The sequence below is a fragment of the Puntigrus tetrazona genome, chromosome 6 (assembly GCF_018831695.1).
Source record: "Puntigrus tetrazona isolate hp1 chromosome 6, ASM1883169v1, whole genome shotgun sequence".
Classification (NCBI taxonomy): domain Eukaryota; kingdom Metazoa; phylum Chordata; class Actinopteri; order Cypriniformes; family Cyprinidae; genus Puntigrus; species Puntigrus tetrazona.
The window spans coordinates 22,641,009-22,667,885 of record NC_056704.1 but is presented as its reverse complement, the minus strand read 5'-3'; the positions used below and the strand labels follow the sequence as shown (position 1 = coordinate 22,667,885).

The 26,877-nt window shown below is 36.2% G+C and overlaps 1 protein-coding gene across 3 annotated transcripts in view; it reads right to left on the bottom strand.

The window, feature by feature from the left end:
• cntn4 (contactin 4) overlaps window positions 1-26,877 on the bottom strand; it is a 124,386-nt gene that overhangs the window by 31,692 nt on the left and 65,817 nt on the right. For all 3 annotated transcript variants that reach the window (XM_043242038.1, XM_043242037.1, XM_043242039.1), the window contains 6 exons: window positions 23,151-23,354; window positions 21,627-21,729; window positions 20,784-20,968; window positions 15,951-16,090; window positions 11,283-11,412; window positions 9,284-9,434 (listed from right to left, as the gene is read on the bottom strand). In XM_043242038.1, coding sequence (XP_043097973.1) covers window positions 9,284-9,434; window positions 11,283-11,412; window positions 15,951-16,090; window positions 20,784-20,968; window positions 21,627-21,729; window positions 23,151-23,354 — 913 coding nt within the window. The remainder of the gene's footprint in view (window positions 1-9,283; window positions 9,435-11,282; window positions 11,413-15,950; window positions 16,091-20,783; window positions 20,969-21,626; window positions 21,730-23,150; window positions 23,355-26,877) is intronic.

The following is a 26,877-nucleotide window of genomic DNA, read 5'->3' as shown; positions in this document are numbered from 1 at the left end:
ATGGATTACTGGTGCTGCGCTGGCACATTCGTTCTTTGAAAAATGATATTAGCCTCCAGTCCCCCAAGATAAAACTAATCCCGCAGAGTCTAACATGGCACTTAGACTAGTAAAGAGAGCTCCAAACTAATCACGACCAAATCTCTGCATCCATTTGCATTCCGGTTGAGTTTTATTTCACCAAATTAAACTAATTTCTCCTGAAAAGAGCTATTACCACAGTGAAAAGGAAGAGCATTCATTTACGTTTGGATCCAAAAGTTCTTAAAGCACAAGAGTAAATGCTAATATTTAGTATTTTTTATGTAATACACATTTTACACTATGAACAAAACATTAAAATGTAAACAATGAAACATTGAAAACAAGAACATTTGCACAAGTTTAAGTTTAAAGTCTATTTAAAATCTTAAAACCTTTCAGGTTTAAATGAACTCACATGGAACAAATATGGTTTTAGACTATTGCAACCCAATGCATGTCTAAGAAGAATGTCAAAAAATACCTTTTTCATACTAATTGTCCCATTGAGAGTTTAATTAAAGCTGCACATCAATTGTGTGAGACTGCAAACATAACATTAGTGGCAATCGATGTGCTGTCCACCATCTTGATTGACCAATTGTCTGCCGTGCAAATCTATACCTATAGATTGTCTGTGGCACAGCTGCGCCACACGGCATATCAAATTATGCTCTGCTAGTTAAAGAGTCTTTTAGCCAACATTAGCAAAACATTAGCCATAGGAGGTTAAGTAAATGACATTCTATTTAAAGGGGCAGGTAATATGTTGATAGAGACCCTCTATGGTTGGGTTTTAACCAAGAATTTGAAGCTTTGGGGCATGTTCCAGATCTCCGCTGGTGGGCCCATTCCCCTTCAAATGACATTCTGCTGACTGACACCGCCTAATTTCCCCTGGTGAGAGAGGAATATGAAATTAAAATGAACCATATGAGCTGGCAACACAACAGTTTAGGCGGATGAGCCTTAAGGTGAGCTAATGAGAAAATGTATTCGGTATTTATTTTTTGGCTGTGAGAAAGCTCCGTTTTACGGCGGCATCATGTTCAATCTTTGTGTCCATGAGATGGCAAGTTCCAAACAGGTGTTCAATTAGATTAAAATGAGGAAAAAACAAAACAATGGGCTTCGGCGACAAAAAAAAACCCATCAAAGAATAATTAGCACGTTTCTTTTTTAATAAATGCAACAGCATGTTGCCTATTGTGTATTTTTACCATGGTTATTATCTTAAAACACCTGGTTCTGGATGGTTAAGGCGACATGTCTTCAGATGCTTTTAAGCATTAGACCGAAAATCAAGTTAAAGCTTAATTCCACAATAACAAGATAAGGGAAAGTGGGCTTAATTAGATAAGTAAACGGATCCCGGCCCTCAAACGTGTTCTATATCAGCAATGACAGCAGCTGTGCTTGCCTCCACAACATCTCCTATATGGAGCTTTCTGAATTGATATCGCGCCGCCCTTCATTCACCTGCACCGCAGCCTTCAGTGGCAGACACGCTTTTAAATGGAAATCATCCTGACAAGCAATCACTTCATAGAGTGTACTCATCCCACTCCTCCTCGCTTTTCTGCTTCATCTTTTGCTCTCGCTCTGTAAAGACACAGACCGCATCTACAAGTGGGAAGTTAACTCAACATTAGTGTGTTACCACAAGACGGTCGTCATACGCTTTTATATATTTGTATAATTATGTTCACAAAAAACAGGTCAAAGGCCAAAATCAAACAAACAATATAATTATACTATAAAAAAGATGATATAGAAAAAGTAGCCTGTTTTAGAACCCCTTTGACACGTTTTTATGACAATTAAGTACATTTAAGTACTGTATATGTAGTGTACATCTAGTGTGTGTGATATAGTTTTACCTATAACTTAACTAAATTAACATTTTTTTTTTTTTTTTTTTTTTTTTACTTTCAACTTTTTTTATTGTGCTGCTGTGCAACGTGAAATTTTGTTATATTTTGTTATAAATAATTACTGTAATGTCTGTACATTTTATGATTATGTTGACTGTCATTATGTGTAATTTTTATATAAATTAATCATTTAAACCAGTACAACAGTAATAAAGGTAGTGCAAAGTTGCTACTTTAATGTATAAATAATGATTTTTAACATGATAATTGGTTTCTTGCCATAAAAAATACAGTGTAAAAAATTTGAGTCCTCCCAACTCAAATGGCAAGAGTTAGAAATTTGAAAAATTTAGTTAGGAGGTACATTTTTTTAACAGTGTAATGTTGCAAGGCATATATTATAAAATACTTTATGATTCATTTTATTTATTTATTCTGTTGTGCAACGTGAAATTTTGTTATAAATATTTTGTTATAAATAATTACTGTAATGTCTGTACATTTTATGATTATGTTGACTGTCATTATGTGTAATTTTTATATAAATTAATCATTTAAACCAGTACAACAGTAATAAAGGTAGTGCAAAGTTGCTACTTTAATGTATAAATAACATGATAATTGGTTTCTTGCCATAAAAAATACAGTGTAAAAAATTTGAGTCCTCCCAACTCAAATGGCAAGAGTTAGAAATTTGAAAAATTTAGTTAGGAGGTCAATTTTTTTTAACAGTGTAATGTTGCAAGGCATATATTATAAAATACTTTATGATTCATTTTTATTTATTTATTCTGTTTTTGGGGTGCAAATACTTTTGTGAGATTCACCCATAAGCACATTTGGCCTTGGTTTTCCTGTCTACTTCCTCCGCAATAATCGACAACCAGAAATTTCATGAAGATCAAAAGAAGACAGTCCAAATTTCCTCCAAAACCCATTCCATCATATATACCAGGCAACCTTTCATCTTCTTCAAAAGGCTATTCTTTGAGAGAGGGCAATTTCAGACACACAGCTTTGTGAAAAAAAGAGAGTCAACTCTCCATTAGTTTGTCTTTTACAAATTATGCCTCCACAGAAAACCTTTGATCCTTTGTGTTAACTTAAATCGTACATCTAATATTGTCACCTAGTGCCGAACGTGTACAGATTTCAGATTATGAATCAGTTAATGAATCACCTTTCCTGTCTGAAACCACAGGCAACCCTTTGTTCAAATACATATGAGTGTCTAATATTATGTTCAAAGCAATTAAACAATTTGCTATTAGTAAAAAAACCCATAGCAAAAAAAAAAAAAAACCTGCACAGCCAGCAGACCACAAAGACACATAGTGGCTGCAATTGTATCTAACAACTAGGCAATGTTAATAACCTCCCTCGGGCTGCACCGAGCCACACACAAACTTATTATATCCTACTGTTTGTTAAACAAGTGCACATCAGCACAGCACAGGCAAAAATTAGCTGTCAACTCAACCGCCACGACCGTACACTATTGCACAGCAGTCATGTACAATCAACTCAAAATCAGCTTCGGAAACATGCACTCGGGCGCAGCAAAGTCAGCTCGAAAACATCAGCCCATCCGCTGACCTGTCCTACCTAAAACAGCTGATTGTATATCTAGAACAAATCCCCTGCCCTATCTACTTTATTTATGTGTTTCTCCTATGGGTATTATTTATTTTACTGCAGTGTACGACTTTCAAAAGGTGTGCGTTTCAGAAGCTGCCACTATCTTCTTATGCAAAAAAAAAGGAAAAATAAATTCATCCTGCCATTCCAGCTGCATTCTTGCCACTGAAGTCCTTTATGCAGACATCAAGAAATGAACCAGCACAGTACCAACATGGTTTATTAAATAATATATATATATATATATATATATATATATATATATATATATATATATATTAATATTTAAATATCTAAAATTGTAAACATTTTAAATTGTTATAAATATAAATGCTTAAACACACAAATAGTTAATGTTTTTGTAATAAAATATACAAAAACCAGTTACATAGTATTAAATAGATTTATGAAGTTGTCTAGGATTTGTAAATTCAAAGTAATCACAGATTGAAATAATGACCCATCCCTGGTCATTGCCACCTATTAAAAATGCAATATCTGTGCTATCCTCTGTTTCCGCCTGTGAATACCACGGCAACACAGGTGGACAAATGCGGAAGTGGTAGCTCTTTTTTGTGCAAGTTTTCAGTAATCATGGATCATGATTAAACTTTGCAAATTACGGAAAATCCCAAAAACGGAGACGTAAACCAACTGAGACAAGAAGGTATTGGAACAAACACAGAAATAAAAGTAGAATAAATACCAGCGTGGCATTTCTCGAAATAGAGAGAGCAAGCGGTGGAAACGTACATATTGTGTCTATTGAAATGCCTACGTGTGTGTGTATATATATGGTTATATATGGGTCCAAGACGAAATGGGTTTTAACTTTAATTTAGTAAATTTGTTTAGTCGTTTTTGTTTCCCAAAAGTAAAAAAATTATTTGCAATTTAGTTTTTCTGAGCTACAAACAAATCAAATGCCATTCAGTTTAACAATCTAAATCACAACATAAATCAATGACACATTAAAAGACGAATTTTCTTTCGCCCCAAACACTAATAAGCTGTAATTTTAATTCCCACCATCCTATGTTTTACCCATTTGTCAATAAGATTTTTTTTACTCATTTAAAACACAGTAAAACTGAATATGCATCCTTAATCTCTTATATATTTTTACTATGTACAAGTACTGAAAGACACTAGTTTGCGACAGAGAGGTACATGTTCCTATCAGAACAGTCTTGCGACCCATTTAAGGGTCACAACCTGCTAGTTCAGAAGCGCTGATCTATAGAATGTCCAGGTAGACGCATCAGTTTCAAATAAGACAGAAACGGCATCCATCCCTCCCTCCCTTTCGATCTCTCCCCTTCTCTCTGGCAGAAAAAAAGGGCTGCTGCTATGAAGATGGATTATCCTGCTGGTGACACCGTCTCCTCTCCTTCTCCGCCATCAAGGAGAGCTTGCACAATTATGCCAATTAATCTTACACAAAAGGAGTTCAAATGCACCCTGCTTTGATTAGGTCTGGCTCCCAGACAGGTGCTTGCACTCAGCATGCATCCACATACATGCACGCACACGCAAACACCCATTTGCATAAAACAATACATCTGATTATGAATTAGTCTCTAATGGCATTTCCACTTAATGAGAGTGGTGTCTTTATACCTGCTGCTGTTTACAAGGTTAGCGAGAGCTGACAGGGACACAATACAAATAAGTAAAACACATCCTAAAGCCGACATGAAACCACATTTCCAATCTATTTTAACTACATATATGTATCACAAAAAAATATATCTGAATTATTATAGTACATTATAAAAATAATAAACAAATCCATCATTTATAAAGATTATAAATATTTGCTTAGCTAAAAATAGTCCCTGACTACATAAATGTAAAAGGTCTAAGTATAGTGTAATATTAATGTGTTAATAATAATTAATAAAGCTCATAGAAGCTCAAATGTGTGGAATTTTGGGTTTGCCATATTTGATGCTCTATTTGATTATCATATGTGTTAAAATATATTATTATAAATCTGTTTAAACATTGTTTTCTTATTGTTACACCATTAATACATATATAATTTAAGCTTAGTTCTATTGGTCATGTAACATATAGTAACATATCATTATTTCTTGTATATAATGAAGCTTATGCAGTAGCTGTAGTTAATATCACTTTAAAAGTCTGCAATGTACATAAGTGTGCGTAGGCGTGCAAGACATCAGCAAAGGAGCTTGAAAGAAAGTCAGCATTTTCCAGAAATACATTCAATTCTGCACAAAGTTCCCTGGCTGGCTTCCATCTATTGACAATGCAATCAAACATTCTGACCAGACCTCGCTGGCCACAATACAACCTGGGACATGTACGTGCAAACTTGTGATTTATCCATTTTTCTTTTTAATTACCTGTGTGTCAAAGATAGGTGAGGAGGTCTATGTGGAAATCCATTCCCTATCAAAAGTGAAAAAGAGCATTATTTTGTTCTAAACCACTGAGAAGGCCCAAATGGCTGATCTTCCATTAATGAAAACTTATTCATCGTCTTATTTTTTTTTCCAGACTACAAAGGCAGAGTGGCAATATGTATTATTTAAATATTCTGTAAGATATGCATGTCTTTTTTTTTATATATTATATTTATTTTATTTAAAAAAAAAAAGACAATTCCTCTGAGTCAAAATGCTACCACTTAAACACAAAAACAGCCATTTGACACCTAAATGGCTCCTTAAAATTCAAATAAGGCTCTTAGCAATCTTTGTAACCACAAAACACTTGGTTCCCCAAAAGAAAACAAGCACTGCCTAACACGATATTTATAGCAAATAAAGCACAGCAAAGACTATTATCTAAAGTGGTAGGGTTTAGGACATTTCGTGCTAGGTAGGATAATAAAAAAAGTCTTCGATAATAAGGTCAAGATAGAGCAGGCCCAAAAAAGTATTTGGACTCTTAGGCCACGCTTAAAATGTCTGAATTTCATTGCATTAAATAAAATATCAAACCAGCTTTTCTGATAACTTTTAGTGGATTTACAAAGCCAGTGATCAGCAATTAAGTGTGAAAGCCTTTAAAAGGATAGTTCACCAAAGAATGAAAATTCTGTCATGAATTACCCGTAAGACCTCCATTCATCTTCAGAACACAAATTAAGATATTTTTTGATGAAGTTCTTTGAATCTCCCATAGACAGCAATGTAATTACCAAGGACATCTGTACCAAGGACATCTGTAAAATAATTCATGTGACATCAGGATTTCCTTTTTCACAAAGACTTTATTCAACATTTCATCTCCTCCGCATCACCCTGGTGCCATTTTGGAGAGTAACCACTGAAAGTAAAGTATGATCAGTTTCAGATACACTGTTTGCACTCAAAGCGTAAACAACATGAAAAACGTAAACTCTACAAAATGGCACCAGGGTGACGAATTGTTGAATACACTGGGTTTTTCTTTTCTTTGCACACACAAAGTATTTTTTGTAGCTTCGTAAAATTACGGTTGAACCTTTGATGTCACATGGATTATTTTACAGATGTAAAAGTTTCTGGACCTTGATTGTGGTAGTAACATTGCTGTCTATGGGAGGAATTCATCAAAAATATCTTAATTTGTGTTCCGAGGATGAATGAAGGTCTTTGCCATGACATGAGGGAGAGTAACTAAAGACAGGATTTTCATTTAAACGAACCCTTAAAGTTTATCCAAATGCTTCTGTTTAATCATTTTAAATTGAACAATATTTTTTGGTATGTTTTCCTTGAAAAAGATGCATGTTCTATCCTTCTTGAAAATAAACTCCACTTGATATTTTGTCATTGAATGTAATCACATTCAGACATTTTTAAGTGTCACTTACTTTAAGTGCCAAACACTTTTTAAGGCCACTTCATCTTCTCTGTAACCACAGGCAGTGTGCGAGTTTTCTTAAAATTAAACCATAACCAACTAGAAAACACTATATTTTCTATATTCTAATCTTTTTGTGAATAAAAATCCGGAATTTTAGGTTTAAAAGAGTAAGGATGAGGTGCAAGACAAAGTGAAAAGAAGAAAGAAGTCAAATGGCAAATCAATTTCCCGCCTTGACTCTTCAAGGTGCAGACATCAAGAATTCGTCAGCTTTGCTGTCCTCTCACACAGGACAGCTCAAGGACATTGGCAGCGTAACCCTTATGCAAACGGCCCGCCACTCTGTTTGATGAGCACCAACACCAACTTTGTATATGTAAACGATGGGCAACCGTGGTGTGCACACACTGACAGATGCATACACAAACACGCACAGACGTGCTGAACTTTGCCTATCCCAGTGTGGTCAGACGCAACGTCTCCGGGTCGGTGACATACTGCACTTGTATCAAGCTGCGTCTGGCTGCCACTCTATAGCTGAGATAGGGACATATGCTTGATGATAAAGGCTGGTCTGGCAGGAACGCTGACCTCCTACTAAGAGTGCAGAGAAGTTGATTAACACCCTGCCTTTGTGCGGGAGGGGACACCACTGGTCACCTGCTAAACCTGCAGAGTCCTGTTATGAGCGACTGTGTGATCCATACCGGAGCTGTTAATAAGACCATCAGGCTTCATTTGAATAATTGAGCGTGCTCACTGAATTCTGCATGAAATGTGCATCCTTTAGAAAAATTTAGGAGCAAAAATACACTGCATGCGAATATGGCAGTTTATGATTCAATGACTTTAAAGTATTTTAGGGCCCCACAGCCATGCTGAAAAAAGCATAAATCAGGCTGAGATGGTCAAACTGAGAAACCAGCTGGTAAACCTTTTAAAACAACTAAACATGGACTGATCCAGGACACCAGATGAACCACTAAAAATCCCTTTAGGCAGCTTTTAGATTTAATATGCATGAAATGCTGTTCATTTCAAATTTGGGCTGGTAAGATATTTTAATGTGTTTCTGAAGGAAGTTCCATATGCTCACCAAGATTTATTTAATCAAAAATGCAGTGAGAACAATAATATTGCAAAATATTACTACAAATATTATTATTTTCCATAATGTTAATTCTTGTAATGGCAAAGCAAAAATTTTCAGTCTTCAGTGTCACACGATCATTCAATATTTCTAATATGCTGATTTGGTGCTGTCTTAATATTATAAATGTTACATTTTAGTTGTGCTTATTAATATAGATCAGTATTTAAGTGAAAATTCAAGTGAACGACAATAGAAAAAAAAAACATCTTTTGTAACATTTTATGTCTTTGCGAGATCATTTGCATTATATGCATATACAAATCATGTTTTAAGAAAGTACATTTGATAACATGGCACGCGTTGGAAGATCCACAATAAACGTCTGCGGGAAATAGCCAGGGCTCTAGTGTTTAGGGGAGTGAGCAAATAACAGAAAGAGATAGTAAAATAGAATGAAAGAAAGAGAAAAGAGCAGTTGAAACTGAAACACAAAGCCCACTAGAGACATATTGCTGCGACCCTTAGCAGAGACATGCTGAGACATGCTTTTTCTCTGGCTGCTGTAGTGGGATTCCACAGGCAGAGATGAATGGCCAAAGTCAGTGGCAGTGCTTTGTTGCTGTGAATAACAGAAATGATTTGACAAAGACATTACATCAAAAACCAGATCTAGAGAACAAGCGCAGTATTGTGGGCTCATCTTCCCACAGTCGTGTTGATGTTCCTGCATCAGACTGGAAAAGCTCTGGTTTTGTAGCATTATGTAAAAAGCCTGAAATAGAGGAAAGGATCCGCACATATGACTAATGGCTTCTGAGTGGGATAAGGGAGTTACCTGCTGTTTTCTCGGAGGGCGTCGTTGCCTTTGCGCCAGGAGATCGTGCCTCGAGGAGACATCTTGGGTTTGCATTCAACGAGAACATCACCGCCTTCTTTGACTAAAGTGTGGCTCTTCAGCTGGTTTTGGGAGAAATCAGGAGCGAAAGCTGAAACGAAAGACAAGTTTTAGATTTTAGTAAGAATATACGTCAAGCACTCGAATGAAACTCGATGTCTCATGGAACTCTTTTTGATTAGACACACATAAAAGAATATTTTGGGATTAACAAAAAAATCCAACCATGCATTTCTTTCAAAAGGAAACCTTTGGAAGGTTATTTCTGCTATGGAATAGAAAAAAGGATTAAAGATCTCTGAATTTTGATCTTTTTTCAGAGATGTGTACTCGTAATCTAGGACTTTTTTTTGCAATTCTGATTTTGTATATTGTTTTACTTTGTGGCGCCCATCCATCTTGAATCCGGTTTGTGAATTTTCCATTTCCCCTTCTTATGCCACTACTTTCTGTCCTATATCTTATTGTGCCAATAAATAAAGGACACACAGAGAACCACTGAAATATTTAACAACAATAATATTTAACAACCAAAGACCATTTTGCATCAGGCCAATTTTTTCCTTCATATTTGACCATAATTACAGGTACGCAGACACGAGGATTAAGGACTATTTAGAGCACTTCCTCTCTAATCACTGTACTTCAAAGGAAGACATGTGTACTCGGGTACGTATGATGTAGAAACAGAGATGGCAGAGCAGAGGCTCGGCGTATGTGGCACACTTTAATTATCACACGCTCCTTTTCTCTGCTAAGAAAAACAAAGGGAAAATGTCATGTCCTTTCCTCTTTTTTCCCACGTTCCCCACTCAAATGAGTTTTTATTATGATAATTTCTCCGGCTTTACAATCTTCACACTCTGTCTTTTAAAAGGCACTTCAATTATTTTATCTGTGTGAGAGACTGACAATTATTCTCCTGTGAGTTCGGTTTCTTGGCCACTTTGGCGGCTGAATTTTAATGGCAAAACAATAAACAAAGAAAGTCGTGGGTGAATGGAATGTGGATGTAGACGACAAATAAACACAGCTCTGCGGGGTAATGCATGTTACTGGCCATGACAATCGCAATCCCAATTTAATGTGCAGAAACCTTTTGCAGTAAGCCATTTGTAGGTTGACTTCCTGAATAAACGCAAACACTGCAGAGCTTCCAAAACATTTCTGTGTGTTTGAGAAGCCCAACATGTCAGCTCCTGGCTCAAACATTAGCATGAGCTGGTGCAGGTTCAATCATTCTTTTTTAGCTCTTTTAAGCATATATCGTAACATTTTCTTAAGGTGTCTTTGTTACACAAGTCACGTGTACTTAAGATTGTAATACGCTAAATAATACTGTATAACTGTACTGCAGTACTGTATAATTACACTGTAACAACAACACCTTAAAATATAGTGTATCTGAAAATATTCTTGGAACAAAACATGTACTCACACTGCCTACTGATTAATTTCAATAACGAAAAAATATCTTAATATCTTTAATTTGTGTTTCGAAGATGAACGAAGCTTTTACAGGTTTGGAACAACACGGGACGAGTGATTCATTACATTTTTATTTTTTGGATGGAGTATCTCTATAAATAAGCAGCGCTTGATGTTCTGTCAAGTATTCTAGTTTGGTATTCAGTTGTCCAAGAACTGACAGAGCAACTTGCTATAAACAATGGCGCGAGTGTGGGGCGGGCCTTTCATTTTATCTGACCAATAGTAGATCTGCTTGAACCAATCATTAATATTTTAAGCAACAAAAACTTCCTCGACAAAAACATTACCCATCCACTCACGTTAAACGACCCGTAAGTGGCCATTATCAGGAGCATGCAGTTGAGATAAAGAGTGCGAGCTATATTAATGCAGTCGTAATTTTGTGCTTTATAAATTTGCAAACCACACTAATATTTCAGTCAAATGCAATTAACCAGGTTTCACTTACCGATAACTCTGAGTTCGGCATTGGAGTACACTTCTCCATACTTGTTTCCAGCCACGCATTGGTACATTCCAACATCGGAATACGCCAGGCGAGTGATGGACAGGGCACCATTAATGACCTGCATCCTCTCCTGTGGAAAACAGGATATCTCCGTTAAGAGTCTTTTACTGAGATTGCTAATCTGCATAAAAGCACAACGTGTCTGGGAAGGTAAATTATGTCTGGAGGTTGATGGAAACAATCATAAATCTGAGTGTTCATTACTAATGGGAGACACTGCGTAGGGAGGCTGCTCAAAAACGACAGCAATAAATCTGTATGTTTATGAGATGGAAATAAAGCCCTGGCTTGTTTACTTCTTAACCAGAGCTCAAGCCTCTGTATTCCGCCGGAGTCAAGCCGTTGGGAGGCTGGATGATGTTTGCCATTATAAACAAGCTGGGCTAATATTTTAAAGCTGACAGCTTTATGCTATTTCTAATATGTGAGTTTCCATGTCTCCTGCTGTTAACCAAACTAATTTGATGAATATAGTGTATAAAACAATATAAAATTGGGATACAGGTTTTAAAATGCCACAGACATCTTAAAACATCAGGACGCTGCAATCAAAAGTGTATATATACTGTATTTATAAATAAATATATAAGCCTTCAGCCTCAGTCACCTTGAGAGCATTTAGTTTCCACCTCATGTTTCCTTCCAACAGGCATAAACAACATTTTAAAGGCTCATAAAAAGACAGGTTCATATTAAAAATTGGCATGAAAAGTGGCAGAACAGTCTCTGCTGTGGTTTAGAGTGTATTCTGTCCTTTCATATCTCACATTTTGCCCTTTAACTTTATTCTTCATTTGTAAGGAATATTTCACACAAAAAATGAAAAGAAAAACATAGCCACGATGATGTTCAGACCAGCAGCGCAGTTCTGAATAAAGTTAATATTGAGGTATTTGCTTTCTGTTTTTGCTCTGCCAATGAAACTTTCTCCAAGAGAAGACAAAGAGAAATCCACTTTCAATCATGTCCAAACTAACACAGTAGTTTTACTCCAAAATTAATCTTTGTTTTTAAATAAACTGGTCGAGTAAAAGATTCAATGACTAATTTATTATGACAGGGATATTTTGACATGACAGTTTTGTTTCTGAATGATTCGGTTTTTTGAATGAACTGGTTGAACGAACAATGTATAGTCTAAATATTTATTATGGTGCAATTTATTAGTTTTGAAGTAAGAAAAGTTTAACAATACCTAAAAACTCATATTAATGATTAGTCATGATCAATCGCATCTTAGTAAATACATGGATTTTGGTTTATTTATTTACGTACCTCCTGGCATGCACCTTGACACAACTTTTATTTTTGAAGGAGCAAATTTTTTAAGTAAACATCAATAAAATGTTTACTGTAGTCACGGTATATAAAACCGCAGCCAGTCCTCAGGATAATCTGCTCTTAAATGAGATTTGTGTCGTTGTACTTTGAAATGGAAAGGAGAAGGAAGGGACGAATGCACAATATGGGACAAATAAGCCTGCACCGAAAATCACATAGTGGCATATAGCAGTTCGGAGTGAGGCGATGCTTCACTTTACTACTGTACTAATTAACCGTGACGTTCCTCTTAAATCAGCAGTTTTGCACGTGGCGGGACCTGAGGGAGGGGACCATCTGCACGCCTGCGCTGAAATTCCGTGATTGGCAATGTCACTGCTCGAAAATTTGTCGGGTCAGGACATAAAGCGCAATGCATGACTACAGTCGCGGCAAATCTCATCCTGATATGAAGTGCGTGTGCACGGCTGCATGGACGTTTTCATTTCCTAAGACCTGATTTAAATCTGCGCCTTTGAAAAGGCGATAATGTCTCCTTTCGTTCAAAACACCGTACATGTTAGGCCTCATTACCAGTTCGTAGCTGTTGTAAACACTTCGTTTTATATCATGTGGTACACTTTAAATCAAACTACTACAAATATAAGCTATGTTCTGAGTAAGCAGTACGAGCTGGTTTCAAAAAAGAACAATGTGATACGGGTGAACGAGATCATTGACACGTTTATTACTAGATTAGCCAAGACACGGTCTGTGCCTTACATCATATCCCTTTTTCTCAGCGACTGGAGCGTCACAGTGATTTACAAAGAAGGGGGTTTTAGCTGGTCACCTTAGCAATGCTGCGTTCCAATAAGGCAGAAAGAACACGAAAGGTCCCCATTGATTAAGCACAGTGAAAATAACAAATGGTATAAGTCAACAACCCATGCTTTTGCTACATCAATGACCTTTAGTTATACAATTGATTAAAGCTCTGATGTTGATGGTGACATTTGGAGATTGTAATAATTCTGCACTGATTAATTCATTTAACCGGAATACATTGAAAATCAACATTTTGGCATCAAAATGGAAGCTAGGGCTATGATTCAATCAAGAGATTGTTGTGCCCTTGAGACATTAGTCTGTCATAATACAAACTGCGTGGTATTTGTTCAATGCTCAATAAGACGTGCTTCCAGAAAAGAGCAAGGTCTTTCAAATCATTTTTACAACCATAACTGGGATTTTATTGCATTTAAAATTTGAGTGTACCTTTCGGCAATTACCTTGGCGCACAAACATACCTGTAAAACATTGCTCATTATGCAAATTCAGTATTTCAAATACAAATTCACTCAATGAACATGAAGCCTAACCAGCAGAATCTGCATTATTTCCTGAGGTCCAAAGCATACAAATGAACTTTTTGATTTTCCGTTGGAAGGGTTCTCTAATAAAGTGCAAAACAATAAAATGGACAGACTGTTAATTATGCAGCGCTGATAGATAATCTAATCCGGTGGTGTGAAAGATGAAAAAAAAAAAAGAGAGTGGCAGATGAAGAAAGACAAGTGGCCATGTTTTTGAACACATGAACAGTCCTAAATGGATCGATATCTTTCGTTTTGTTTGCTCCCGCATCACATAGCAAGGCTAATTTACATGACGTTTACTGATTTGTTTATTCACCACACCATAGCTGCGCTGAAGAGCTACTAGTCTCTAAAAATAACTTCACGCGCTTAGGGTTTGAAATTTTGTGAAATGCTCTCTGTGGAGACAGGTTGTATATTACATAGAGTGTCGAGACATATAAATGTTTATCACCTCTTTCACTATGGTTTAAATGGATTTCAGAGAAAGACAAAACAATAAGAGCCTGTCTGGTACACAGTAAAGGTTTATAAGCCTTCTCCTAATGGCCTTCAAAGAAACAGGCTCAAATTTGGCTGTTTTAGATTGAAGGATTTAATGGGAGATTGCTAAGTGTCTTGCATCTTGTGTCCATGGCTATGAATGACTGTATTAAATCAAGCGTTAATGTTCATTAAATGTATTTTACTTTATTTAAATGTCCTTCATATTCTGAGCTTGTGTTGTTTGGTGATGTTTGTAGGTTGTAAACCAGTAATTATGTTTATGTAATGATGAGCTGTAATGATGATTAGAGGAGCTGTAATTAGCATGCTCCTATTTGCACCTTATTTAAAGCCAACATGAAATCAAAACTGTCCTGTTTACTCACTTAATGCACTTTACTTTATTATAAATTATTATTATTTCTATAATTCATAAGAATTCATGAGTATGAGTAACTCCCCCCCAAAAAAGACAGTTTTTTTTTTTTTTTAATCAAAATGTTGTGACTTGCACATCATCAAATGACTTTTCATTTGACCTCCGTAAGGCTGCGGTACTTTTGTGCTGTCAGTATTTCAAGAGAGGTGTAGCCTTCAAAACACAACCTGTGTTGTGTGTCCTAAAGTGCCAATTTTTCATATTCCAATAAATTCCCGATGGATAAAAATCAAGCACTTTTTTCCACATTAAACATCTTGAAAAGTCACATAACGGAAGTAAAATGGGGTGCAAAAGTTGCACCTAAAGAATAACTTTGACAAAGTCACAAAAAAAGAAAAGGCATGAAATGAAAATGTGTTGGTTCAGTCTTTAAAATGTGTTGTTTGAGAGTATTGCTAGTGCTTTCTTTTAGCTATTGCCATCTTGAGTTTATTGCATTTTTGGGGAGCTATTCCCTCTCATTGCCAGAACAAGTGGTGGATATTTGGAAGCTTTTATGTTCTCAATTTTGTCCATTCCTATTGTTTCAATAATTCTAGAGTGGCCTATATAGAAGGTCTGCAGAATGACATATCAGGTACTCCAGTGGATTGACTCTGATTTAGACGGTTATAGAAAAGCCATTAAGGAATATGCTCTCAAGCAGTGGTCTCACAAGGTTAATAAAAATGCCTGCCAGATCTACTGTGATGACCGCTACCAAATCACTGATATATAACCTAAAAACAAGACAAAAAATGACAACTTCCTTAACTTTCTTCAGATATAATCTGTGCTTTTAACCAACATTTTGACATACAAAGATAATTCATGCTAAATTGCATGTTTAGCATTTACTCCAAACCTTTATTGTTTGCTTTTATCTGTAGAACAAAAAAAGTTTGGGGCTGTACAAGAAGGTTAGTGGGTGCAAAATAACAGACATGCAAGACAGCAAGTCCAATGATGACTGAATTAGCATTTTTGGGTGAACTGTAATTTTTTTTTATATCTTTGCTACTATTACAAAAGACAGTCCTCAAACCTTAGAGGGGAACTGACCTCAGTTGGCTCCAGGTTCTCTCCATTCTTCATCCACCTGTAAGAGGGCTTAGGTTTCCCCGTGGCCTTGCATTCCCACACCAGAGAGTCATCGATGGGCTTCTGCACATCCTGAGGCTTCTCAATTAGCTGGGGGGAGGCTGAAACAACCAACAACAGAGGTAATGACTACACAGAATTACTTTAACCTTGATTATTACCTATTATGTGTCCTTCAAAGCGGACTTGCATTATTACAGCCATGAACTGTGGGAAAACGTGTGATGTAATCACAATAATGGCACGTAAGAAAACAACAGCAGTCAGGTCTATCTGATTCACTCTTCCACTTAGATGGGTAAAGGAAAACACATCTAATATATCAGGGTTGTCTAAAAGCTAGTACCATAAACTACCTTAACCAATACCATTAGGGAAAATTATGGCTTAATTATAAACAAACTGTATCGATCTTTATCTTTTAAATGCGTGTAACTCAAACCTAGTAAATAATTGACTTAGAGCACATTTAAAAAATCATTTATGAGCATTTTTACTAAAAGGACACTAAGAGACAGATAAGCATGGGACGAATGAATACAAACAAACAATAAAATATATAAAAGCAAGTGTAAAGTTGATCCAATCTGAATACTGCATTGCTGGTGCTTTTGCATCATTTTGAAGCTTGAAAAGCCTCAATCCTTTAGGCACTAAATGCATTGTAAAGAGTGAGAACAATTTTTAAAAGAAAGTCAAACAAGCAAATAGCAAATGATAACAGTTTTTATTTTTATAAAAAAAACCCTAGTCACATTTAAGACACAAACTATCAACCATACACTAGTGCTGCCTGGATCCCTTAGTCACTGCCACTCAGTCTATCTCGCACTCGCTGGGAGAGTATTGACTTTTAAACCCCACTGTTTAAATGAGAGTAAGCAGTCAGGGCCTGACTTAGCCTTGCCCACAGGGCACACAATCACTCTCAACATTTCACGCCCACAAGTCAAACTTGAGAGGAATGAGAGGTAGAGAGGTCAAAATGAGCTCTCAGCATCCTTAATACCAACTGAAAGCTTATTCAGTGGCATACTGTGATTATGATAGATAGATGTTTTCTGTGTCCCTAGCAATCATAATATATATGGGAAAACATCTGGATGTTAGAACCATTTTGTGAAACTTAAATGACCCTTAAACGCAACCCTACCTGCCGAACACTACATTCAAACCATTTGCTGTGTCTCCTTAAAGTGTTAAAATCTAATGTTTCTTACATTAATTCTTTGTAATTTTTGAGCTTGACAGACTCATTCCCTTTCAGTATATGGCCAGGATATTCATCAGAAATCCACCAATTGTTTGCTTTTTGAATTTTAGGTGAACGATTACTTAAAATGTATAGCAGCACAATCAATCCATTTTAAGGAGCAGTTATGGGCTGACAAATGATCCAGTCAAATTAAATGACTGTTTTGATGCATAAAAACCTTGACTAACATAATACGAGGAGAAAACAAATGCTAAGATTTATGAAGTGACCTCTTGGCTGATTAATACACGCAGAAACATCTCTTTATATGTGTACCTGTAACAGAAGCAAAGCCTAGCAAAGAACAGGACTAATAAAGGCAGCAGAAAACGGAGGGCAATTGCTAATCAAGTCAACGCAAGCAGAAAGAATGAAAGGTTCTGAGTGTGTCCTCCTGCTTTGCTGCTGCCAGTGGAAGTGATAAACATGAGATACACTTATTGATCGCCTCATTCCCCCGCTCTGCTGACGAATGTCTCGTAGGCCTAATTCCATGGGACTTCAAAATAAGATTACAGATTTTTATCACCTGGCTGGCAAAGGGAAAACGTTGGGGAAGAGAATGAGACACAGGGAAAAAAAATAGAGGGGAAGGGAGAGAGAGATCTTAGTGGTAAGTCAAGAGGTCTGTCCGTAGGCTAAGAATCCCAGAGCCACGGACAGGATAAACGTCAACCTGTCGCTGGCTTTAAAATGTGTTGTAAATAATTACAAATAGCTTAAAGCATAGAATGAGTGATAATTGGTAGATGACTGCCGCTAAATGTAGCTCATTTTTAGGCAAGTCGGTTCACTCGTGGCCATTTTAGCTGATATCTGATGTAGTTAATAGGCATACAGTCCTATCAACTTGAATGGGCAAAGACCACAGTCTCAAAACTTTCAATAAGATATGTCAAACCAAATTCAAGATTCAGATTCAAATCACGCTGAAACTTTAGGAGTTACATTTTAAAAAGATGGCACACTTTATGTCACTTTAACTGTTTTAAATTGAAAATATTCACTGAATTGTTAATATCTTGCCTGTTATATGCATTAATTTTAGTTTATTAACCGGTCTAGAAAATGTATTTAGTTGATAATAAACTGGAAAATAAAGGCAACTATTTACCAGGTTTGAGTTCTGTATTATTTTTCAGGTTTTTGAAAGAATGCTTATAGAGTCTGAATTTATTTGATCAAAAACACTGTAAATATTGTTGCATTTTCTAAAATGTTTTCTATTTTTATATATTATGAAAATTACCTGATCCTCCAGAAATCATTACAAGATGCTAAAACGGTGCTCAAGTTTTTCTAACTAAATAATCACTTCTGTTAGTGTTAAAATGGCTGATTGACTTTAAATTGACGAATCAACAGATGTCATCATATATCAAATAAAAAAAAAAACAACAGCATTTATTTGATATATTTTTTGCAGTCTTTCCTGTAACCTTTTGTCAAGTTATGTGTCCTTGCTAAATCAAAGCATGCATTTTTTTTAAAAACAATCTTACCAACTCCCATTAAATGACATTAAAATGATTTAAAATTAGCTTTTTAATATACACATTTTATTTCTGTTATCATTGTCAAAACCAAAAATCTTTTCATGAATAACTTTCATCAATGATTCTGTTGATGAGATAATGCCCGTTTAGTATAAGATATCTCTCAGCAAATTCAATAACCGCAGGCAATCCAGTTTAACCAGATGCTAAAGGTCTGTCTCCTTCTCCTTATACTGCAGTTGACTTATACACAGGAGGAGAAGTGAGACGGGGGTGGAAGCGATTGAAGAACAGCAGAAGCGAAGCGAAAACCGAGGCGAATTATCATAAATATCGAGTCTCTCCTAAACAGAATGGGGCATGAGAGCTGAGGGGCGAGAGCATTAGCGAATCACAACCACGCCTACGAAGAATCGCCTCCTTGGCTGGATTACATTAGCTTTTACAATATGCCCGAGCTATTTATCTAATTAATACATTTATAAATCACCGCTACGTTGCGCATCTGGGAAGCCCATTAGGAGAACTTCCCGTTTCTAAGAACCTGTCCCCCCATATTCCACATTGTTTGGAATATAAACAATGAGACAACAGGGATAATAAAACATTCAGCGAGCTCCTTGCAGACTATTCCTGTAAATGGGCCACTGGGCATGCGGGTACAGCATTAGAGCCAGTGCAAGATCCCATAAGGGGAGGATAAATCCCACTGCTCTCTAGCCTACAGGTACTTACTTAATAGGTAGCTGTCTTGTATGAACAATGCCACGGAGCCAACGCGGCGGTGAAGGGAAAAGGTTATGAACCCTTCATTTTAAAGTCCATATTTAATATGCTTCTCTTCATAAGCCTCTGAGTCACAATACACTTGCTAGAAAACCTGGCCTAGCCATTGGGGTCTCATTTTTACAATTCATGCCAATTTGCGCTGGTAAACAGATGTAGGCTGAAGGTGCACATGAAATTAATAGAATATAAAAGGGATTTACATGTTGTACTCTGTCTTTTTGAATGCTTTTTTTCTTCCTCGACTAAAATCCTTAATTAATAAATAGCTATATATGCCCCAATACACTTCCATCAGGACAGACTAAGTCAGTTTATACTATATACATCATATTGTTTAAAACTGTGGTCAGAAAATGGCAAATTTTTCATGTTATTTTTCATTAAACAAAACACAAGAAGAACATTATTTCATTTATCAGATTTTTGTAAAGATTTCGAAAAAAGGGTTGAACTAAAAATGTTTAAATTACAACAGACAAATAAATAAAAGCCTTTAAACTCATCCATAGGAAATAACTGATATCACTAACTGCTTTTGCTATGAACCGGTTTAATTGAACTTACTAGTTGCTAGTCTAGATAGTTGTTTATTCTCAAAAAGTCCTCTTTAATGCATTTATCATGCACCAGGTGAAAACTATAAATCCTATTACTTACAAAATATTAGCTTCTCCTAATATGCTACACAGTTTTAAGCATTGTTCATAACCATAACGCAAACGAGCAATCTCCACTAAGCCTTTAAATCTGAACATCTTCAATTGAGTCCACAGTCTCCAAATATGCTTTAAAATCAACAACTATTTTTTTTTTTTTTTTTTTTTAGAAAAGCACAAAAAAAAATCTAAAGTCATCACAGATCCAGATGCTGCTCTGCTGAGTGTTTTCCTGGCATATGTGCCCCTCATCTAAGTATAGTAAATTTAACAGCTTTGATCTGGAGTCAAATTGGATCCCAATCACAGTGCCATCTGGTAGAATGGAACACACACACACACACACACACACACAAGCAGAAGGTCAGGCTCAAGGTCATTCTCTCATCTTTTTAATCTGGATAAAAATATTAGAGACATCACGACCGGGAGGCTTTAATCATTTTGATGCACTGTTAAGGCACAACATCCGGCTGTAAGTTGATTTTCTGCTGGTCAGGGTTGACGACTGGAAAGGCCTGCATCATGTCCTTCACTTCAATGGACGTGACATGTGGCTTTAGCTCTTCAAATATTCATGCATCTCAAGATAACTTACCAAAGAAAGACAGCTTTCCCTGCACAGAGTTTCTTCCTTTGGTGTTCTCCGCCACACATTCGTACGTGCCAGCGTCTTCTTGCTGGAAGTAAGGGATTTCCATCACTCCACTGGTTTTCCTTACGTCCACTTTACGGGCAAATGGGACTCCGTCAACCCGATGCCAACTTATGGATGGTACCGGGCTAAGTTGCAAACACAAACACAAAAAGTAACTCGGTACACTGTAAAAAATGGAACTGCACATTTTCCAGTTTATGAAACCTTTTGAGTCTCAAATCCTAAAAAATGCTATAACTCCAAATGTTGTCAATCACAGTTATCTGATCAAAGAATTTCATGTTGTTCAAATGTTAAGGCTTTGTGAGTTCCCAGCATGCGTTGCAGCATGAATAAATTATGCAGTTAATGTTATAGGATGTATGGAGCTCAACTTTTTAACATTTGATTGCCAGCCTTCTTGAGGTTAGTTTTGAGGCCTACACTATGTTCAACCAATTCTGTCAATTTTTTGGAAATCTTAAATTTGTAATGTTTGTTCTGTCAAAGAAAGATATTTGAAAAAAGATTGTAACCAGGCTCTTTTGGTCACAACTGACTCCCATAATATTTTTTCCCTACTGTGGAAGTCCATGGTGACCACACTTTTTTCAAAATATCTTTTGTTTTCAGGAGAACAAAGAAATTCATACAGGTTTGGAACTACTCAAGGGTGAGTAAAAGATGACAGAATTAAAATTTTTGAGTGAACTATTCCTTTAAGCCAACCTTTCATTTTTACTCATTTTTATGCATTACATATGTACATTCTCTTTCTATATCGAGGACATTTGTAATACTTACTTCCCCAGCGCAAAACACTCCAGACGAACAGTTGAACCTTTGGCCACTTGAACAATCTCTGGAAACTGCACTTCAATCTTTGGCTCATATTCTCCCATAACACCTTAAAAAAAAATGAAACACTCAATCGACAAGCAAAATCGCAATTATTTTCAACAAAAGGTATCAATTACTCCATCTGAAACTGCAATTTCAAAAGCAGCCAATCTTTTATTTTCCCTTTCATTATTATTGCATGATTTATTTTGTAGGCTTTTGGAATAGCAGGCAGCCCTGATATCTCCTTCTGTGTTTTTGTGAGGTGTGCTATCGGACTAGCGACTAAGCTGTCTGAGAGACTCAAAGAGATGCTTATCGGTAATGTCTAACGCTGGCCGTTTATGTCAGCGCTGCCAAATGGGAAGGGTTGAAGAGAGGCAATCATCTCCTTCTGGTGCATCCCAGGTAGAGAGACATGTACAATGGGGTTTGAAATTGTGCCTGGAGATCACACTGTGACAGTAGCCATTGAGCAGCTCATGTTGGTCATGCACCACAGATAGAAACATCAGGTTTTTAGACAACATGTTTTACACCATAGTTCAGACAAGGCATTCGCTGCATCTCAGCCAGATGGACTGTAAAATTTTAAATAAATAAATATAAAACTGTGGTTTACTTTTTGAGGTTCAACGGGTGTCTCTATTTCAGTATCTTCAGCACCTTTCAGAAATCATTCTAGTGTGCTGATTTGGTGCTCAAAAATATTTCTTATTATCACTTTTGAAAGCAATTCAATTATTAAGCTTTGCTTAATATAAAAAAAACCCTAAAACTTTATTAATATATTTATCACATATCCTGTAGAAGCAAAAAAACTCTGAGCTAATTGAAGCAATACGTTTCTCACCAGTTAATTAACGCCCATTGTGTAAACAAAAAGACATGTATTCCTTAAAATGATCAAATGTGTTTTTTAACGACACCAATTAAAGCTACTTTTTAAATACTCATGTAAAAAATGACGCAATATTACAATAAATAAGAATACTATTAGGATTATTGCTTAATTAAAGACAATTACTTACGTCTATCATAATTCACTCTTTAAAACTACAACGGTTGTTTAATTACAAAAAACTAAAATATAATTTTTCTTTAAAATCATGGTTTGAAAGTGGTCTATTTTACGCTATCAGTCAGATAAATTAGATTTTGTGTTTGTTAAGATATTTGACAATTTATTTTATAGCACCCTTGAACATGAGTTTGATCAAATTGTGAATCCACAGAGAAGCAACAATTAGATCAGCCTAAGACAAATGACCTTTCAGTTTGAGGGCCTTTGATAATGCCAGCCTAGAGGCACAGAAACATGCTGCCACAGCATCTTAAAATTTACAGAGAAACAGCTTATTAACCTTTGAATAAAATCTGTATTGTACATAATATTTCACATTTCTTATTGCTTTTAGTTACATAATTCCGTAATACATGTAGGATCGAATGCATGGTATATATGGTGACATTGACAAGCATCCTCACCGTCATTGCGCAGTATCAGAGGAGTAGGCGGCCCTTGGACGCGTGTCTTGGTGACAGTATTGGTCACAACACAGGTGTAGTTGCCCACATCAGATGGCTCAACTTTAGCAATGTATAGATTCCCTGTCTCCTGGGACACGAATCGACGAGAATCTTGCTTCACGAATGACGGGTACTCATTAAAAATCCAGGAGAACGTCAAAGCTGTTAAGAGGAAAAAGGAAAGAAGAAGAAAAGACCGTTAGCATCACACATGAGCAGAAAGAGGTCACTCTACTGCCCGGAAACTACATTTGCATAAACATAACTAGAGTACACGGTGACATTTCCTCTCTCAGCAGAGCCTAAATGGCATATGTGGGCTCTGCTCATGAATCTTGCGCCTCCCTAGAGTTACTAAATTAGCATTGGGGCTACATGCTAGGGTGAAAATTAATCAGCCTGAGGAGGGTTGTGTGGCTTAGGGGGTGAGAATTAATGACCGAAAGGATAACCAGTGCCCTGTGATTAGTTGGCCTCTAGTCAAGTGGGAAGTGGTCGTATGTAACCAATGTTCAAAAATCCAGAGCGTTGGTCAGTTAATGGATAATGGACGATGAGTAAAGAGCTAATCATTAAAGCAGAGAATTCTTAACAAAAGCAACATGGAAATCTTAACGCAAATGTGTGGAGAGGACAACAGATGAATAGAAATGTCCTAAAGTGTCAGACTATTGTAATTGGGCGAATCTCACAAAAACAGCCAAGAAATGTCCTTGTTCAGTCAAAATAATATGAAGTCTATTTTTAGGGCTACTGACATTATTTTCATAATAAAATGTGAAAAATACATATGATTCACGTCATAGTAATATGACCAAAACTGTAAACTGTAAAATAAGTAAAAATATAGAATACACCTACAATGTAAATATAGGCTAAATCAAATTACTATTTATCATAGGTGCATTGTATTTAATTTATTTCACTTAAACATATTTTATTCTTTTTAGAAATAATGAGTTTCATTAAGATTTATTATACAACAAAAAAATACTTGAACTTCAGTATATTGAAAACTGATGAGATGGAAATGCACTCAATTGGCAAGAAAGTAATACTAGCATTCAAATTAGGTTTCCTTTTAATTTTATTTAAGAAATATATTGTTTGTTTGTTTATTCATTCATAGCTATTTTATAATTTTTCTATTTTACATTTTTGTAATTCATTCTTATTCTATAGCTCAGCGTGGAAATAGTAATACAGTCAGTTCCAGTTGCGTACTTTTCAACACACTGTTTCACACTATATCAGACACAGAAATAAAACAACTCTCAACTCTGAGAAGAGGGCTGTTGACCAGACTTTGAAGATGTAGCATCCTCATTGGCTGTTTCTCTCCACGAAATGTCAGCATACACTTAATGTCACATCTGTCAGTGGTTGGTTCCTCTACTGGCACAGAAAAACTGTTTCAAACCTGACCTCCAGGAGTTACAACTGTTTTCCCTTTTGCTGATTCAATTACCCACAATGCCTGTCATTCCCCAAGCTCTACCGTCAAGTGTGAGCCACAAAAAGAGCAAGGTGAAACCCAAATTTCTCTATTATCTATATGTGAACCAAAGAAATAAAAGGAAATTTTCCTTCCAGTGGGTGTGCTCTCTAATAATAATTCAACTGCTCATTCTTTTATTGAAATTGCTAGAATAGTACATCTTTGTGATTGAAGAAAGGCTCTAAACTAAAAAGAAGGGCTTTTATAATGGCTTTGCATAAGTCGAAATCTAATTGCTGCTCAAAACAGCAATAAAGAAATCAGTTGTCAATCTAATAAGCATATAACCGCATCTGTGGAAGAACAATGCACTGAAGCATTAATAAACCGATGTGCATTTTCTGTCACCAGCTTCCTCCATGCTTCTGTGGCACATATTGAATCTTATTCAACCAAACCACTCCGAGGTTAGACACGTTTGCATGTGAGCTTTCCATTTGCGCCATCAATGATAAATCCATTTGCAGAACGTTGTAATGTTCTGCTCGGCCAAGGCTTTTGGCTCCCCAGCAGCGCATTTAATCGACAGGCACATAGCATCTCCCCAGCTTAGCCCAATCAGACCCACTCACTCGTTAGCTAATTAAACAAAACAGTCTTGGAGGATTCCTGCCTGAGCCCTGGTCATTTATCACAGTTTGATCTGATCCATAGCTGTGGGCTTCGGCTATCTTGCGCACAGAAGGGTTTTGAGAGGCTTGGTTTCCCCACCCATGAACCCTGAGCGCTAAGCTAACATCATGCAGATAATATAGCAATATAAGATGGCTGCAATATAAGGAAGTATTTCTATAAAAAAGATGAGCAAGACTTTCAGAAATATGCAATGGTCAAACTTAATTTAACTTCAATTAAACACTTAATTAACAGTAAAGCAAGCAAGATGTAAACAAACCGCTAAAGTTAGCTGTAGCTCAGTGCTAGCTAACATGAGGGTGCCAGCTTGAAGTTAATGTTGATATTTCTTTTTTTAAATCTCTAGTGCTGTGCTTTGAAAATGTCTGATAAGTCGCTTGCGAGGAACATAATACCTGCACGCAGACATCTGGTGCTCAGGACGAGTTGAAAAACGTTAATGTGATTTTGTGCTATCGCACATGGCAAAACAGGATCTGCTTTCTGACTTAAATCCTGCCATCCATGCATTCAATCAATCATTCTGCACAATGCTGATTTTTTTTATTAATTTTGAAGGTAAACACTTCAAATGCTAACCCACTACTGCTGCAGGCATTAACGCCGCTTTTAAAAACAAAACAAAGCTTTGTGTTAGCAAAGAAAGGTCATATACGGTTGCTCAAAGCTGTTGTTGCAACCCTAACATAACCCAAAGGATTTCTTCCCTCAATTATTCAAACCCTTAGATTTATGTTTTTTCATATGGTTTGATATCAAGGTCTAAAGAGAAATCAACTTGTACATAATGCAACAAAATGAGAAAAAGCAAGCAGATAAAATATAACATCAAAGCACAAAGTTTTCACATTTTTCCCCTGATAGGAAACCTTTCCTGATAAAGCACTTGGTTCTCAGCTGGGCTTTTCTCCCAAAAATAAGAGATTAAAAAAAATAAAAAAAACATTATAAATGCTACATAGAATCTTCCATACAGTATGAGAAATGTTCAAGGTTCACTCTGAAATTTGATGTGTAAGAAGCCAAGACTCTTCACTTTGAAGGGTCCCTAGAGGGGACTGTCAGATGCTGACAAAACTCAGTTTGCATTATACCAAGAATGCTGGGGTTGCAGAAAGTCAGCAGAGAAGTCAACATAAAACGAAAAGGGAAAAAATAGACTGTATAAGATTTGTGCAAATTGTACGGACATGTGGGAGAGTATTAAGGAAGATGAAGGAAACAAATTTTTGCTTTCTAAGGGCAGGTCTGGAGTACAAAACTGGAGATTTTCTACGTTGGGGTTAACATCTACAGCAGAAATACGTTTTTACAGCTCATGCATATATAGTATATATATTTAATGCCATCTGCAGAGTGTAAAACTATAGCTGTAGTGTGAGTTTGGAGTGATGTTACCTGATTGGCTGAACAATGGCAGACGGACAAAAGAGAAATCTATTAATATTATTATTATTATTGGTATAAAAAAATTCTGCAATTCTGCTTACATTTTTATATACACCACCATTTAAACTTTCAAGACTAGTATGTTTTTGTTGTTGTTTTGTT